The 18,668-nt window shown below is 39.4% G+C and overlaps 1 protein-coding gene across 2 annotated transcripts; it reads right to left on the bottom strand.

The window, feature by feature from the left end:
• Positions 1-4,458: 4,458 nt before the first annotated feature.
• Positions 4,459-18,277, bottom strand: syngr2a (synaptogyrin 2a). Of its 2 annotated transcripts, XM_076265947.1 has the most exons (5): positions 18,184-18,277; positions 17,990-18,090; positions 15,520-15,757; positions 7,024-7,160; positions 4,459-6,209 (listed from the first exon to the last, which is right to left on the bottom strand). In XM_076265947.1, exons 2-5 carry the CDS (start codon positions 18,086-18,088, stop codon positions 6,030-6,032), a joined length of 654 nt encoding a protein of 217 aa, XP_076122062.1. In that variant the 5' UTR covers positions 18,089-18,090; positions 18,184-18,277; the 3' UTR covers positions 4,459-6,029. The 2 variants fall into 2 exon arrangements, with proteins under 2 accessions (XP_076122062.1, XP_076122061.1); XM_076265946.1 differs by having other exon boundaries at positions 17,990-18,223.
• Positions 18,278-18,668: the final 391 nt, after the last annotated feature.

Raw genomic sequence — 18,668 nt, 5'->3', positions numbered from 1 at the left:
GAAATGAGTGGTTATGGAATGGGTTGACATGGCCCCTTGAGATCAACATGGTCCTCCTAAACCTTACGGTTCTCGATATATTCACAGAAAACTGTGTCTGCCCTACCCTCCTTTCGGGGGGTGCAGTCCAGCGGGGGGGCTACAGATCAAAACGAAAAACGATGGTTCCATGCTATCCATATGGGGTTACATGCCCACCAAGTTTCGTCTACCCCGGTCTTTCAGTGTCCCGAGAATCCTTGACGGAAATTTGGACATGCGAAAAAGAAAAAAAAAAAAAGAAAATCTGACTAAACCACCTTATTCCGCGCGCAAACATGGGGGCGCTAGCTTTGCCCACATTGTCTCCAAACTTCCGATTGAGCAGTACATCCATTGCGATACATTGAGATAGCAGAGCTCTATCGAGATGACTGGCATCATATATTATGGGTCATCCTAAAGTTAGGAACATTTATTATGACCGCCGCGCAGCACTATAGACTATACTACTTAAACGGCACCGAAAATAAAAAAATCCAGTGGAAACTAGATGGCAGAAGTGTGTAGGCCAATCTGCCCAGCAGCTTTTTCTACTTTGTCACCTACAGAGTTTGACAGGTACGATCTTTCAAAACGCCATGTTATTTCCCATAGACTTGACGACCGAAGATTGGAGTTAGGAGGCGGGACTTATTCTGGAAAGGTCTATGGTAGGAACAGGAGCGTCATGGCAGAGGCAGAGTGCCCCCCAAAAGGGAACATTTAAGACCCATTTTACATCAGACTACACGAAAGTGTACCCTTGTCTCATTTAAAATAACGATAGTCTTGCATGCTGCACTGTTTGTAACAGTGACTTTAGCATTGCCCATGGCGGGTTAAATGATCGCAAAAGACATGTTGAGGTGATTTTAAGAAGTGTCGTTTCATTTGCATATTATTCAGGACTAGCCTACTAAATGGCTATTTGCCAAGGCTATACATAAAGACCAAACTACCAAAATATACATATTTTATTATCACAATTTCTACTAGGCCTTCCTTATTTGGTGTGCTGAGTAGAGACAATTAATTAACAAACATAGGCTATTCATCACTATTTCAGTATCTAAGAAGGCTAAAGTATTTTTTTATATTTATTTATTGGGGGGGGTACCTCCCTGAAATGGCTTTTTGCAGGTTGGGATGTCTGCGTTAGGCGGGCTTAACATAATTGATGGCATAGTTTCAACGGTTTGGCTTGAATTCCCTGCTACTTGAAAACAAAGAAGATGGATGTTGCTCTTGGCCAACAGTGTGACACGAGTTAAGCTTGTTTTAAGATGGCAAAAGTTTGAACTAGCCAACTAGCTCCGCTGGTGGGAAAACGCATGGGACTCAGCGCTGTCCTATTGCATGCAGAGGGAATTTGAAAGACAGCTAATTATCCCGCCCCTCGGACTGAGCACTGCGAACGGTGAGTGCCCAGACCCTACATTTTAATGTGGGTCTGGCTCGTCAGGCTACCCATAGGTTGTGCAGCCTCAAACATGCAGTGCTAAGCAGTATGTATTTTATACAGTCTATGATGTAGTAGGCCGATGTTGGTAGCAAGCTGGTACAGACCATAGATTGTATATACAGTCTATGGTACAGACAGACACATTTTGATATCTGAGATTATTTTATTTTTCCAGGAGAGATATGAGGCATTTTGTTGGATTTGTATATAGAGTTTATAAAACAAAATAACAATAACATAAAATAATAAATACAAAAAAATGAAATTGGTTGTAAGCAGTTGTAAAACAAACTATAGGCCAGGGGTCTCAAACTCAAATGAGCTGGGGGCCAATTCTGCCAACGTCATCTGATTGGAGGGCCGGCTATTTCTGAAAATGCAATGTTCTTTTTTTCAAATACCACACAAAACTGCAAACAGAAAGTGCAAGTGTTTTTTATCTAGTTTTAGACACCTGTGCTAGCAACCTTAGCTTATAAATAAAATAATGATAAAATAAATATTAATACAAATTATAAAATAAATGAAAAACATAAAAACAGGTATGTGTGTGTGTTTCACACCAAATACAAATATTTCCTCTCATAACTTTTTTAAACCTGGCAAACTAGGCATCAGGGTTAAGAAAGCAACACCATTGGATTTTTATATCAAAATTTCAAAAGGCCATGGCTTGAAAGTGGTCAGAGATAAAGTCCTACTGTAAATGTAAAAATCTTTGAGTAAAACAAAAGTTTATGAAGGGGGTAAATGTACCCATCTTTTGTCACTGGATGGCAAGCACCTCAAAATATGCATCTTTCAGTAAATACTGGATGAACATATTTGAGCAGGTTTACTTTCCTTTTTTCATATTACCCACATAACAAATTAACAGGAAAACACCTAAGATGTATACCAACACCTAAGATGTTGTGGTTTAGTAATAGATTACTACAATATAGGCCTACAATAAAGTATTCTGGTCAAACAGTTCCTATCGCGGGTAATCTGCAGTACCCAGAAGTTCGCATCATATTGCGGGTGACTTTGTAGTTCTTTAGAGCCCTATTTCTACTAGCCCTGCTGTCTGTACCACATCCATTACGGACGCTATCATCACGATTACCACTGCAACCTCCAAGCTATGTTGGGCAGAGGGTCGAAACAAGCATGGTATGCTTAGTGGACACCGTTGTGTACACGCACCTCCATTCACAGACGCACCGTGACTATCACTGTCATAGACGATCGATCATAATATCCAAAAGGATATTCTCCTTCAGAATTAGAATAGGTGAATAACATAGCTTACCTAAGACTTCATCACACGTGAACGTTTTTCAACATTTGGTGTAGGCCTATTTCTGCTTAATTTCTGCTTCAATTTCTGCAACACTATGGCCTGCATCGCTTCCGCGTCATTACAAATGCACGTCTTTGTGTTTCTCGCGTGTAATACAAGTATTTCCTGAAAACTTTGCGCAGTGATTTTGGGTTTGAATCAAGCTCTGGATGTCTTGCACATAGTGGAGCAGAGTAGGCCTACAAATGAGATTTGTCACCGTACCTGGATCTATCGTCTATTTTAATCAGTATCGTTGTTTGTCGCAATTAATAGCCTCAAGGGCCGGATTACATTATTATTTTGTCATACGTCGCGGGCCGGAATTGGGCAGGACGCGGGCCGGATTTGGCCCGCGGGCCGGGTGTTTGAGACCCCTGCTATAGGCTATATACTTGGAATATAGATTTTTACATAGTTTTATGTGTGCCTTGGTGGAATGCAATGAGAAATAAGAAATAGGCTTAGAATCCAACAAAAGTCTGCATAATTTTGGTCACCCAATATTTTTTATCAGCCCACCTTAAGTAGGCTAGGCTAGAACTAGCCCTGGCACTCAAATATATTTAAAGACTTATTTAGTAGGGCTAAGAGGGAAATAGATCATAAGAAAACAGAAATAAGATGATACATTTAGAACTGTGAATCCTACGACTGTAGAATAACGAGACCAAAGTTGGGGCACCTCCAGCATGTAGGCCTATAGGCTAGGCTATATAGACCTGATCCTAGATGTTGCCAGTTCAGTGCATTCAGGGCTAACAGATGGCTTCATTTTCAATTTTCTGTATGGCAAAATATAGGTTACAATTAATCAATAAAGTTACACTGTAGCTTATAAACTGAGGTGCAGGATTTTTTGATGTTCTGGAAATGTTGGTCCAGATAAAGTTCCCAATGATTTTATCTTGATTCCAGGCTTCCAATATATTATGAGACTTGCCTTTCAGATAGTATTAAAGGGTCCACCCATACATACACTCGATGAGGTTGTAACTGTGTATCCATATGGAACCTCATAATTTCTGAATTGTATTGCAATTAATTATCTGTGTGTATCTCGGTGTATGCTCTGTTCGTGTTTTTGTGTGTATGTGATCCCTGAGTGACAACTGATTCGATACTGATAGTTGATTGATACTGATAGTTAATTGATTTTTCTCTCGTATCTTAGCAGGTGTTGTGTATTCTGCATTGCCTGTGCCGGTAACAATAATGCTATGTTCAGGTAAAGTATATTATTTGCACCATTGGCCCTTGGATTAGGATTGCTAAATTGCTCATGGAGGTCTTTATTACCAAAATCCTGATATGAAAAGCCAAGCCCAAACTAGTACATTCAGCTATTTTTTGAATTAAAACTTTATTGAACATCAAGTGTTCAAAGGGATATAAAAACACAGTAAAGCCCAAAGGCTTGTTTCCATTGTGGTCCTCAGGATGTTAGGGGACTAACAGCACATGGACTGTTACATGGACTATCTGGTGTTCTGTTGATCTGCATTTAAACAGCAAAAGAAATGGTAACCAGATGCAAAAATAATTCAATTTAGACTTTACAAAGTCACTGGGCAAAGCAGATGCACGATTGTATTCGCAAAGAACTCCATGAAGTGCATTTGAGTTATGATAGTATATGAACAACTCCGGGTGAATGAAACTGCTCTTTATTTGGCAACAGCTGAGTGGTCAACACACATTTGAGGCACAATATGAAAAAAAAAAACTTCAGGGGCTTCAGGTCAAGAGAAACCCCAAAAAACAGAAATCCACCAAAACTTATCAAAAATGTAAATACAAGAGTATTACACTGAGAGCATACTTTCGGAGCCCAATAGTGAGAATGTATTCAAAAGGCACACAAACATACTGAACGTAATAAACAAAGCCATCTGTTCTAACTTACTAAAGAGAAAACATGACAATGTAAAAAAAAAAAAACACACATTTTTAAGGCACATATTCCTCAAATCTGGTGCTGGACACTGAAACATCAGCTATCAATAAAGAACAAGACGGATGGTTTCTTAAGATGTGAAATAATGAGGGGGCAGAATTTCCATATAGAAACCTATATGCCCTGGTATTAATCATCTTTTTGTAATTGAATTTCAGAACGAACAATATAACTCTTACCATAAATTTGACTTTCAGACATTGCATAGACTTACCAGATACCAGAACTCCTGACGAAAATGAAAGATACAGTGTTTTCTACTGTGCACAAAGTGACTTCAGTGGGAAACAGCACTTAAGGTGACAAATGGCACTGAGTTATAATGGCAACTTCCAGTGACTGGCATACAGAATAATCCACAGGTTTTAAGCATATCCCTAATTTGTTCAGTGGTCTAATAGCTGGGCCAACAGCTTAAGGCCTCTTTGGTGGCATTTAAAATAGGGCAATGGACTAGTCATATTGTCTAAACATATTTAACATGTGCTTTGTGATCATGCTCTCATGTGCCTTCCTGTCAACAATTCTCAAGAATATTTCATTTAGAATTGCAGTATCACTCCAATGATATTTAAGTAGTTTACAGCAAACAAACGCAATATGTACAAGCATATGTACTCCCTCATTAGAAAACAAATTAATGATAAGGACTGAAGGATGATTAAACAATACATTCATCTACGGCGTTACAGAACCCTTAAACAAGGAAAAAAAATAACTTTGAAATCTATTAACTGTAACTAAAGGGTGAGAGAAGCTTACTACTTTAATCATAAGAGTTACTTAAATCTTGTTATTCTTTATATCAAATCTGATTACCTTGCAATCAAAGGTGGCAGTGAGCTAAGAGGCAAATTTGGCTTGTCAGTAGTAGTGTCCACACCCCACACTCTGTTGTCTACTAACGCCCAACTGAAAAAGCAGCACAAACCGTTCGCCTTCTCTCACAACACATGCAGACACTGGTGGCTTGCCGTTTTCAGGGCGTACAAGTGTATAAATAAAGGCGATGAAGGAAAACAAAGCACACATTTACCCTTGGAAGAAAGTGAGCACACCGGCGTATAAGCACACCCAATCTCTCTCTCACACACACACACACACGAACACACACACACTGTGCAGCGTTTCAGCCGGGGCTTGAAGCAGTGCAAGAAAGAGGCACCAGCAGTGGAGTGCGACCATCAGTCACCGTCGCTCAGCTGCTCTTCATTTGAGACCACTCCCTGCCCGCCGCCAAGTCACGTGACCAGCCGGCTTTCCACTCAGTAATTTGGCGGGGTGTACTCTGTTCCTCCCGGCATCTGATTTTGGCCGAAGGGCGACTGCTGGTAGCCCTGAGGCGGGTAAGGGGTGCTGTGGTCTTGCGCAGGGTCAGTGTAGCTGGAGGACAGCTCGGTCACGCCCTGCTGGTAGCGCTGCAGTGAGAAGTAGGCCAACACAGCCTGGGAAAGAGGGCACGGGTCACTCAACGGCTCATCATCACAGTCCAATTAACACACAGTTCTGGGACTGAATGCTCAACTTGTACTCAAGTAAGTTCTAATTATGGTCCTTCATTTAATATTGCCATGAGTACATAATCAGCATTTTCTCAATAGTACTCAATAGTAAAACCTCAATTGGGAAAACCTCTATTTCATATTCACACATACAGTTGTATGGGCTTTTCTGACAAAAAAAAATACAGTTTTAGCAGATATCTTTAAAGGGGCTATGGTACAATGTAGTATAATGATAAAGGACGGTACAGTTGGCATGCAAATTTTAGCAGAGCATAAGTGTTTTTGGCATTCAGTCAAAATAATTATTATTTATTTATTTATGTACATATTATTTATGTACAACATATATATACTTATGTACATATTATTTATGTACAACATTCTTACACATACCACCTTTGAAGTCAGTACAACCAATGCCAAATATTTCAAATCCTCATTTAAACCTGCACTTTCACTTTTGTACTACATTTAAATGTATTTTATTTATATTTATACATGTAAATTCTAGGTAATTCTGGTATATGCAAGTTTAATAAAAGACCAGAAGTTCCAGTGGAAAGCTCATAGCTAAATAACAAATACTTCTTTCAATTTTCAACCTATTGAGATAAACGTGTAATAACATATGTCATTTCCACAGGAAACGTTTGCCAAACTATAGATCAGTGACTGAGTTAACATGACTAGGGACAATATAAGAGAGATAAGGAGGTGCAAGAAAAAGAGAGGTGAACGGAGGAGTCGGGATTACCCAGCAAGCAATGGAGAAGAAGGAGAAGGCGATGGCAGCTCGGGCCGCATCAGCAGGGAAATGGTCTGTTTCTTTTGTGTGAGACCACTGATTGGCCAACAGACAGAAACACACAAACCACAAGAATGTCCACGCACCTGAGGAATAAAAGGAGCCAAAGGGGGAGTTAGTCTCTCAACTGCACTTGACCGCAGATCAACTTTCATACGTGAGACAAGACTAACAACTTGAAAGACTGCTTTACAGTGCCCTCCACACAACTATTGGCACCCCTGGTAAAGTAAAAGGGGTATTTAAAAAAACATTTTTATGCAATTTACCTTGGTGTCACAATGAAAACAATGAGGAAAAATCTAATCTTGGAAGGTAAGTAAATTTATTCTGGAGAAGCAAAAAAAACTCAATATTTTTGACAAAAAGACAATTGCCACAATTATTGGCACCCCTGCATTTAATACTTATATTAAGTATTGTTATATTAAGCCTCTCTTTCCCAATCAAACAGCTCGTAATCTTCCTCTACGGCTTCCCATAAAGTTGGAGAATACAAGGTGAGGGATTTTAGACCATTCCTCTGTACAACATCTCTCCTGGTCATCCAGAATCCTAGGTCCGCACTTGTGCATTTTCCTCTTTGACTCACCCCACTGTTTTTCCTTTGAGTTTAGATCAGGGCACTGAGATGGCAATGGCAGAAGCTTGATTTTATGATCATTTACATTTGTGGAATGGAATAACATTTAGGCTATTAACATTTAAGCATTTTTAGATTTAAGCTATAGACTAGAGCAACAGCAATAGAATAACATTCAAGCTATTTTTTATTTTTATTTATATTTTTTCCAACATTTAACACATTCAAGCTATTAAAGGGATATTCCACCATTTGGGCAATTACACTCATTTTCCACCTTCCCTTGAGTTAACAATTGATTTTTACCTTTCTCCAGTTTATCCAGCCGTTCTCTGAGTCTAGCGATACCAGTTTTAGCTCCAGCCTAGCATAGATCATTGAATCTGATTAGACCGTTAGCTTCTCGCCTCCTAGCATCACGTTTAAAGGGACACCAGGCTACGTTTTCGTGTTAATTAATCATCTTCGTAAGTCGGTATATGGTTAAATGACTCATTACAGGGTGAATGAAGATTCTCTCGCCCGCCCCTACTGCCTGTAGGAAGAATATCCCACTTGCAAGTTCTGTGTATCCTACCCGCCGACCTTCAGTCTCACAAAGTCTCAGACATCGCGAGAAGCAGGATCAGTTTACATCCTGCATCCCCAGCAGGCTAACGAAATGCTAGTGATTGTTGCAAACGTTTGAATAATGGCAGAGCCAGCGAAGAAGCAGCGAAAACCCTCGACAGAAGATGCAAAGAAAAGGAAAAGAGCTTCAGACCGAGCGAGGGCTTGCACACGTATCGACAGGTACATACGGTAGGGGGAGCTTCGTAGAGAAAAAGCATCTGGCTTGCCTGGTATCCCTTTAAAAGTGACTAAGATATCCGGTCATTTTCCTATTTAAAACTTGTCTCCTCTCAAGTTAGAAAGTGTAATAAGACCAACGGAAAATGAAACGTGGCGATTTTCTCGGCTGATGACATGGAACTATACTCTCATTCCAGCGTAATAATCATGGAACACTAGGGGTGTAAAGATTAACCGATACGTATCGGTATCTGTTTTTAACCTGTAAGATACGGCTACATCGATACGTGAAGCCCCGTATCGGAATAAAACTGAAATGAACCGGTCGTTATATCGATTTACTTGTTACAAATCGGTTCACAACCTTTTCTGCTCGCTCAGACTCTCATTTTTACGTTCCAAACAGCGCGTTCATCCCACTTCCGGTTTTGAAACTACACGTGGCACGTATTTGTGGGTAATGCAGTTCGTTTTTGGCTACATTCATTGCCCAAAGTTGTCAAAGGACCTCATTACCCATACATCTACTGCAATTTAAGCACGTGACAACTCACAGTAGCCTTACGTTTGATGAAGGGATTTCCTTAATGCTAAATAATAATTTGGCCCTTGCTGCTAAAACGATGCACAAATTATTAGCCAATTATTTTGTTCATATTCACCCAGACTTGTGGCATTATAGGTTTCTGCATATTAGGTCTACCGTTGGAACAAAATAAGCCCAGAGAGTTCATCGATATGTAGGCCTATTTTATTCTTGTAGGCTATATGAGAAAAGGCCAAGAGTGTCTTAAGGTTTTATTTTATTTCGGTATTGTCTCACCTCAACAAGGTGTTACGGCCCTGCTGGTCATTCCCAGTACCACATCTATTCTAATGCCTGTTGGGGCTCTGCCCCTTTGGTCTGTGCTGCCTTGTATCAATCTGCAGATCATGGAGTGTGCCCATTGGTGCTGGGAGTAATGGGTGGTCCTATAAAGAAGACCTCATGTAATGGTAATGGACCCTGGCTGCTCTGCTCTCTGCTCTGCTCTGACGCTCTGGCCTGGTTCCTGGTCACTCCGTGGCTGCTCCGCTGGAGAGAGCCTTAGCCCATCGCTCCTCACACCGACGTCGCGTTTTACACTTTTGTTTGATCACCCCTAGACATACTTTGCATTACATTATCCTTTTTCATACACTATACTGACCTTATCTTCTTAATGTTAAAAATAAACTTATGTTATTGAACATATCGCTACAGTGTGGTCTCCCATTCAATGTCACAGCTACTTTGAGCCAGGTGGTTGTGACAAAGGCTACAGCTCCTTGAAAACAATCAGATATAACTCTAACTCTATAAATCTATAAAGTCTATAAAGTATTTTTATGTTGTATTTGGCTGCTGTGTTTGACTGAAATTTAGACTATTGTTTTTTCATTTCAATACAGTATATGATACAAACCTCAGTTTAGATAATAATAGGGGTGTCACGATTCTCCAAATCCTCGATTCGATGTAATTTTCGATTTTAAAGTCACGATTCGATTCTCGATCTTATTTAAATTACTATTAATAGTACTACTAATAATAAATTACTATTAATGCATTCTTTATATGTTATTTACTCTTTTTGGCCTTTTCCTTTTCTTTTTCGGGAGGGGGGGCTTTTATTTTGAAACCGCTTTGAAAGCCGTTCCAACCGCAAGGTTGTAATGTAAACAGAACTAACTTTAGGCTAAAACAGAGACTTGAACATAGTAAAATGAAACAACACAGAATGTTAATTTGATTGTTTCAGCACACTCCGAAGAGACCCAAGGTTAGTGTTCATGGAATATGTACTTATAAATGTGCATTTTAAGCCTTAAAGTAACTTTGGACTGTAATTAGACCATCTTTTCACTTGCTAAGTTGAGTAAGCTAAGTTAGTTTTAATTGACGTGAATGAACGAATACTTCCACACCGGTGATTTCAAAGTAGCAAGAGGGGCTTTGATTTCGGTAGGTTGATGTGTAGGCCTATATTTTAACTTGCTGCAGCCTAAAATTAGAGGAGTATTGACGCTGCAGTTCAGCACGTGCATGTGTGTTTGTGAGTCTTGGTGGACGTGACATTGGGGGTGTGGCTGCATCGTCGATTCTACTTTTAAGTTCGAAGTTCGAGATTGAGATGTAATTTCGATCGATTTCGAAATAAAATCGAAATCGTGACACCCTTAGATAATAATATTCACACATTTTTTTTGCCTAATTGACAACCATGACCATGATAATTGATAATATAAAATGAATGTGCATCTTGAGAAAATGATAAAAAATCTTGCAGAATCCTTTCCATTCTTGAACTGCATCAAATCGTACTGAATCGTTTTTATGAACATGTATCTTTTCTTGTATCGAATCGTGTCCATGTATCTAGATGTGAATCGTATCGTCTTTTACATGAGAGATTCACACCCCTATGGAACACCATGGGCGCAGCAGCACAATGATATCATGCAGCTCCTGAAAATAGTCCCCGTATGGCTAACTTCCAGCAACAAGGTTGAGCTGCAGCAGATGAATTGGAAATTAGTGACTGGATTATCACGCCTGAATGAGAGTATAGTTCCATGTCAAATCAGCCTCGAAAATCGCTATGTTTCATTTTCCATTGGTCTTATTACACGTTTTAAATAGGAAAATTGCCGGAAATCTTTTTAACTTTTAAACGTGATGCTAGCAGGCGGGATGCTAATGAACGGCTGGATGAAGTGGAGAAAGGTAAAAATCAATTGTTTAACTCAAGGGGAGGTGGAAAATGAGTAATTCCCCAAATGGTGGAATATCCCTTTAACATTTAAGCATCTTAACATTTAAACTACAAGGCTACAGCTACAGCCTTAGAATAACATTTAACTACAGTGCAGAGGAAAATATAAATAGGAGTTTATCACTGTATTTGTCAATACCAGTACTAGAGGATAGGTTTGCCTTAGGGGTGTGAATCTCTCATGTAAAAGACGATACGATTCACATCTAGATACATGGGCACGATTCTATACAAGAAAAGATACATGTTCATAAAAAACGATTCAGTACGATTCGATGCGATGCGATTCGATGCAGTTCGATGCAGTTGAAGAATGGAAAGCATTCTGAAAGATTTTTTATCATTTGCTTAAGGTGCACATTCATTTTATATTATCAATTATCATGGTCATGTCAATTAGGCAAATACAAATGTGTGAATATGATTATCTAAACTGAGGTTTGTATCATATACTATATTGAAATGAAAAAAAGAATAGTCATTTCAGCCAAACAAAGCAGCCAAATACAACATAAAAATACATTTTTAGACTATAGATTTTCTAGAGTTATATCTGATTGTTTTCAAGGAGCTGTAGCCTATTGTTGAGGTAAGACAATACCAAAATAAAATCAAGTCCGAGTGAATATGAGCAAAATAATAATAATTTGTAGCCTACATCGTTTTAGCAGCAAGGGTCAAATTATTCTTTAACTTTAAGGAAATCCCTTCATCAAACGTAAGGCTACTCTACAGACTATCGTTGCCGTTTAGGTAAGTGTTTAATTTCGCGCTAGATTTTGACAAACAAAAGAGTAAAAACTGTCAAACACCGACAGAGTGCGAGTTGTCACGTGCTTAAGTTGCAGTAGATGTATGGGTAATGAAGTCCTTTGACTACTTTGGGCAATGAGTGTAGCCCAAAACGAACTTCATTACCCACAAATCCGTGCCACGTGTAGTTTCAAACCAGGAAGTGGGATGAACGCGCTGCTTGCAACGTAAATCAGAGTCTGAGCGAGCAGAAAAGGTTATGAACCGATTTGTAACAAGTAAATCGATATAACGACCGGTTCATTTCAGTTTTATTCCAATACGGGGCTTCACATATCGATGTAGCCGTATCTTACACGTTAAAAACGGATACCGATACGTATCGGTTAATCTTTACACCCCTAGTTTGCCTACATATTAAGTACTAGTAGAAGTATTGAGGAGGGTAAGGGGTAGAAGAGATAGAAGAGAAGAGAGAGAAGTGGAGTGGGTGGAGGGAAGAGGGGAACGAGTGTGGGCGTATTAAGGAGCTTGCACACTGCTCCAACAAATACCAACAAACTCCAACATTCTAAAGTTGGCAGCTGTTGGTGGTAGTGTTTAGAACAGGGGTGTCAAACTCATATCAGGCAGTGGGCCGGACTTGTTGGAATGAGACCTCACGGGGGCCGTCACTGTCGTGGTCATTATCATTCTTCTGCATGGTTATAAGAGTGTTGATAGATGATATACTTCTTTACTATACCCACTTATGAGCAAACTAGTACAAGTCATGTACTGCTGTCATATACCGCTGTTTTCCTCTTAAAATACCTTACTTCCATGTCAGTTTTTTCCGCTACTTCCTTGAGGATGGTTAATTTATCATATCATAGAGATATTGCTTATTACGCAACTGGATGTAAATATCTTTTTTTTCTCTGGGAGCCACCTGAATCTTGCTGGCGGGCCTGATCTGGCCCCCGGGCCTTATGTTTGACACCCCTGCTTTAGAATGTTCATAAAACCAACGGTCATGTCAAACTCTTAACGACTCCATCCAACAATCACCAACAAACACAGACGGCCGACCCACACCGACCCAACTGTTGGTGTTTGTTGCCATTTGTTGGAGCAGTGTGCAAGCTCCTTAAGGCAGTGTTTCTCAAACTTTTTTTCTGGGGACCCACTTTTTAAAAATGACAGACTATCGCGACCCAACTCGTGACTGTGGTAGTTAACTAGATCAGTGGTTCTCAAACTTTTTCTTTCATTCCCCACTTTGATCAAGGGGGCATTCTCGAGCCCCACCTGTCCCTCATCGCTCTAAGAAAGTGGTAGGTCAAGCTTAAAATTGTCAAATTTATTGAAATAATGACAAGTTCTAAATATATCCTCTTCAACAGAGTTAAAATCAGCTGGTGCTGCAGATATAATAATAAATAAATACATAACACACATATTTCTGTTTTCCAGCAACATATTAGGAAGCATAGGCCATTTTACAGCATTGTACAATATGAAATACCAACATGCTGCATTAAATGGATCCATAATCCAGTCATACTGAGCACTGCTGGTTAGGAAATATTTTTGAAATAAACTTTGCAGGGATGTGATGTAGGCCTACTGTTTAATACATGGGATCACAAGAGTGGCTCCCAATCAGACGTTTCAGCGATTTCGCTCAGAAATCTCAAAGGCTAAGATAGATGTATCGCTAAGATATATAAAATATATCGCTAAGATAGGCCAGCTTCGTCAAGGAATATTCATTAGTGAACGTGCTTGCAGATTCAAACATGCGCTCTTCCTCCAAGAAGAGGCGACTCGGAGCTCAAACACGCGCGACAGCACTTTACCTCGGGAAAGCCACCTTGCCTCACTGTGAAACAGTACAGCCTTTTGGTCAGCTACCATCTCTTCGCAAAGTGCGGAGAATAGACGCGCTTTTAAGGGCCGGGTTTTGATGAAATTCACCACTCTCACAACAGCGTTCAAAATCTCATGTAGGTCGGGACTAACTAAGCTGCCTTGACACGAGCGCTTCCCTGTGGATAACACAGTGCGTCCATTGCGCATCGGGTGCTACCTGGGCCCAGGCTACAGATAAAAAAATAAATAAAAAAAAACTCCTGTTTTTCACGTCAGTTCACCTGGCATGTCTCCGCGACCCAGTAGTGGGTCGCGATCCACAGTTTGAGAAACGCTGCCTTAAGGTGTGTGAGGTTGTCAGAAGTGCTAGGAGAGGAGGTATTCTTGGAGGAGTTGTGTCTTCAAGAGTTTTTTGAAGATAGAGAGGGCTGTTTTGAAGATAGAGAGGGCTGTTTTGAAGATAGAGAGGGACAACCATTTTTTGTCTTGACCTTGACATGTGTTTTGGTTTACTGACCCTTTGGTGACCCCAAAGTAACACTGTTTTCTGTAACTCTCCAATAGGGATTCTTATGGATTTTTTTTTTTGCCTCTCTTACCATCCTCCTCACTGTGTGCGGAGACAAGATAAACATGGATCTTTGTCCAAGTACCTACGTTTTATAACCATTCCCTGACTTACAAATGTCAACACACTTTCCTTTTATTTGAATGTATTCTCGTCTTTTCAATGTTGGAAAAATGACTGCAGGATTTCATCTCTGTGTCACTTTATTTTCGTACTTTAATGAAAAAGGAAAAGTCATGCATTACTGCTAAACATTCACTGACACTCTGATTGACACAAAGAAGTTGAATATACAGTGCCTTGCAAAAGTATTCACCCTTATGCTAAAGTTGACTAAAAAGAGGAATAAAAATTCATCTTTTGGAAATTGATCTTAATGTGTTAATTAAAAAAATGATGGTGTTATTTCAGTTAACCTATTAGCTGAGCTCAATGCAAATCAAACCAACTAATAGGCTAACTGAAATAACACCATGTCAATCTCTAGGTATGGTGAAGGGTATGTGATTATGTGGGGCTATTTTAATTCCAAAGGCCAAGGGAACTTTATCAGGATGCATAGTATCCTGGATCCATGAAATAACTGGCCTTTAAAAATAAAAATGTGCCTGCCTCTATGGGAATTCAACACAGGTTTAATACTTATGCACCCTGTATTTTAAACATTTATTTATTTACGATATATTATTCATTCACAAAGAAAATTGGTGTCGTTAAAGGTTGGATTTGTCCTCATTTTTTAAATTAAGGCATTAAGATCCATTTCCAAAAGAAGATTTTTTTATTCTTCTTTTTAGTCAACTTTACCATGGGGTGAATAATGTTGCAATACACTGTAAATGGAAAAAAGCTTCTATTACATTTTGTTTATAAGACTTTCTAGGGATGCCAATAATTGTGGCATGTGTTTTTGTAAAACAAAAAGGTTGGATTTTTCCTTGTTTTCATTGTGAGATTACGATAAATCACTAAAAGATTTTTTTTTATATACCTGTTTTTTGTCAACTTTACCAGGGGTGCCAAAAATTGTGGAGGGCACTGTAGATATGACTGTAAATGAACATAATACTTTTCTTTCAAATGATACGGAGATCTCTTACCAGAGAAGATTAGATCGGCCATGACAATCATCTTCCTCTCCTTGGCATTGCTCGTCTGATGTAAATAAACGTCCAGCACTAGGAAGGCCACACATGCGAGAAAGGCCAGCACACCAATACCCACTGCGTAGCTGCAGGCGCTGTCATTCGCATTGAACATGCACTTTTCCTGCGGGTCCTTATCTGGATTCACATAGCCCTCTGCTGTGATAGTGGCAAACACCACGATGGCACAGAGCTGTGGAACACACATAAGACTTCTCAACAGCCGAAGACAAATTTTATTTAATTAATGAGAAACGCTTTTTAAAAAAACTACTACATTAGCCCAATCTCACATAATGAAGACTTGCTGAATAGGCCTTTGTGTAGATTTTGCCATTGTGTAGCATTTATACTATGAGTATGACACTCATATCATACACAACTCTCCAGCTCTAGCTCACACAAATGAAACAATGCAGAATTAACAGAGGAACGTGGATGCATAGGTAGGGAGGAACGAGGAAGGAAAAGAGGAAGAACGTGAGAAATGGCTTGGAGAACTTTTCTATTGAATGAGGTCTTTAGCCCCATTGCTGCAGAGGTGGTGTGAGAAACAACAATAAGATAAGCTAGTGCAGCAAATTTGAAACTACTCTGTAAGCTCAGCACAATCAGGACCATCAAAAGGGAAATAGGCAAATTGCATCCTGATGCTTCTCTTTGTGCAGCATTCCCTGTGAATGTTGTGTGGTGAATTGGTAGTAGTGCAGTCGTGACTTTTAGTGTTTAAGATTTATCGTCATTTCACGACTATTAATCAAGGTTTATACATTGTTTTTGTTAAATTTCTTCAGCTATGAGGTTAATACATGGGGCGGGCTATACATGGGAATGCATTTTTTTTCTTCATTCTGATTCATTGGGACATTGGGCACTGAGGTTAATACACGGGTGCAGTTAATACATGTTTTTGTATTATTTGCTTAAAACACTGTTCTGTGGTTTATACACAATGCGGCTAATACAAGGGACATTACTCTATCTTGTCACTAAATGTGCAGTTGATGTCATTATTTTCCCCTTTTCTAAATTAGCACTCAAAGTAAAATTATACAATATGGGTTACTGAAGATAACTGGATAATGCCACTCATTATCCTGAAAGACTTTGTAACAGGGAAAAAAAACACAACCCATGGAGCCAGGCATGTTAGCTAATCACTTCTGTTTAAGATCCAAAATTGTCAGTTTACATTTGTGACAATCATTCTAAAGTTGTGAACAGTCTAATAGAGACACAAGGATTTTACCTACAGGCTTTGCCCTTTAAAGCAGCAGAATATGATTTAAAAACAAAAAAACAAGCTAACTGTAACTGTTTCCAAATGTTGGAAGGTGGTCAATGCAAAACCAAACAGCCACCCATGTCTGATGTCTCTTAGCAAAGGAAAGACAACCGCACTTTCTCTGTGGAGGATGTGGCTTACTTTTACACCAAGATCTTAGAATCTTGGTTTACACTGCACTGTTTTCATAATCAGGTTATTTGCCCATCTAATTGAAGCTGCTTCGTGCTTTTGTAAATATTATGATGAAATGTTCCGTATTAACGTTACATTACGGTTTTTGTACAAATCAGAGAATTAATCTGGACTTTTTTTTTTATTAAACAATCACGCCAGGAAATGTTAGGGGAAAACCGAACTAAACCAGTGACGAGAAGTGAGACACAGCGACAGTTCACGTGAAGAAAAAAAACCGTCTAACGTTATATGCAAACATGTATTCTGGCTGACATTGGATAAGGGGAAGCCATTTTTTTTGCTGATTTTCCAATGTTTATCTAAATTATCCTTCATGCAACCGGTTGAAAAAGACATAATCTCAAAGACAAGTTTCACACACTTTGACAGTAGTGCTAGCATTCACGAGATTATGTTCCGCACGAAAACGTATATACCCCTTGCAATTAGTATGTAAAATAGTAACTAACTTAATGTAATTACTAACGTTATTCCTAAATTAAAATAGATATTTTTGCTTTGGGATTTACTTTGTTAACTTTAGCTTACGTTACGTGTCAACGTTAAAGTTGCACATTCAGTGTGTTGGTCTGACGTTCCAAATCAGTAACTTAACGTTGATGTTGTTGTAAACACTTTAACCTTACTATGAAATGTTGGAAGCTGTCTGGTCCCTCACTTATTAGCAAACTGTCACGAGGTAATAATCTCAAGTTACAATGGCTGTCAAACGTCGCAAAAGTAACATATCCGTAGCTAGGTAGCTAACACGGTAGGCAAAGTTGCCTGGTCATCTATCCAGCCAACTGAGCTAGCAATGCTAGTAATGCTTTCCAGTTTCCACCTTTAAACATGTTTCAGTTATTTGGTTGATGTTGGTGTCAAACATGAGTTGAGACAAGTAACAACGTTACTTACAAAAGTTGGCTAAGTTAGGTAGCAGAGAGAGAGATGGTGACTCACCCAACTCAACAGGCGGACAACAGTTTGAGGTTGTTTAACAAAACCCAATAAATCGAAGGAACCTCCTGCCAGCGAAGCCCCATATGCACCGGACTCCATACCTGCAGATAAACAATGGTGTTGCTTTACTGCCAAGCCTTGAAATGTAATTGTTGAGAATTTGAATTTGTGCGAGAGCTTGTCAAATGACTTGCTTGTCTGTTCTGGTTTTCGTTTCCTCAGTCACAGCTGCCGTTGAACCACCCCTCTGAACCACACGTCACTTGTCACTGACGTTTCGTGCTGATCCAGGATCGGTCGCTTTGCCTACAACTCCGAGCCTAACAACTTTAGCCACTTTCGATTTGCCATTTTGGCTGTGCTTAATCATCAAATGAAATAATATGAAGATGCATTGCTTTGGTTTAATATTCTATGAAAAGAAAAATTTAACCAAATGCATATGCTTCAACTCAGATTGGTGATCAATGATGTCTTTATGTCTGAGAACTGCTCCACCACCCTCATTAAACAAGAGAGCATACAAAGGACTGTGTCGAGCCAAGCCTGGTTAATTATCAAACTGCTTCCTTGACTGCCATCTTAACCGGACATAAACTCTTATCTGTCAGATCAAGATAATAGGAACAATCATCGTGTTAGTCTTAGAGACCCTCTACCAGACAATAGGCCGAGACCA

The sequence above is a fragment of the Alosa pseudoharengus genome, unplaced genomic scaffold (genome assembly GCF_046254945.1).
Source record: "Alosa pseudoharengus isolate Yale_2024_CS ecotype anadromous, Long Island Sound unplaced genomic scaffold, YU_APseudo_1.1 YU_APseudo_1.1_scf_4, whole genome shotgun sequence".
In the NCBI taxonomy this organism is placed as follows: domain Eukaryota; kingdom Metazoa; phylum Chordata; class Actinopteri; order Clupeiformes; family Clupeidae; genus Alosa; species Alosa pseudoharengus.
Note: the sequence above shows the minus strand (reverse complement) of the source record. Positions and strands in the feature narration are given on the sequence as shown.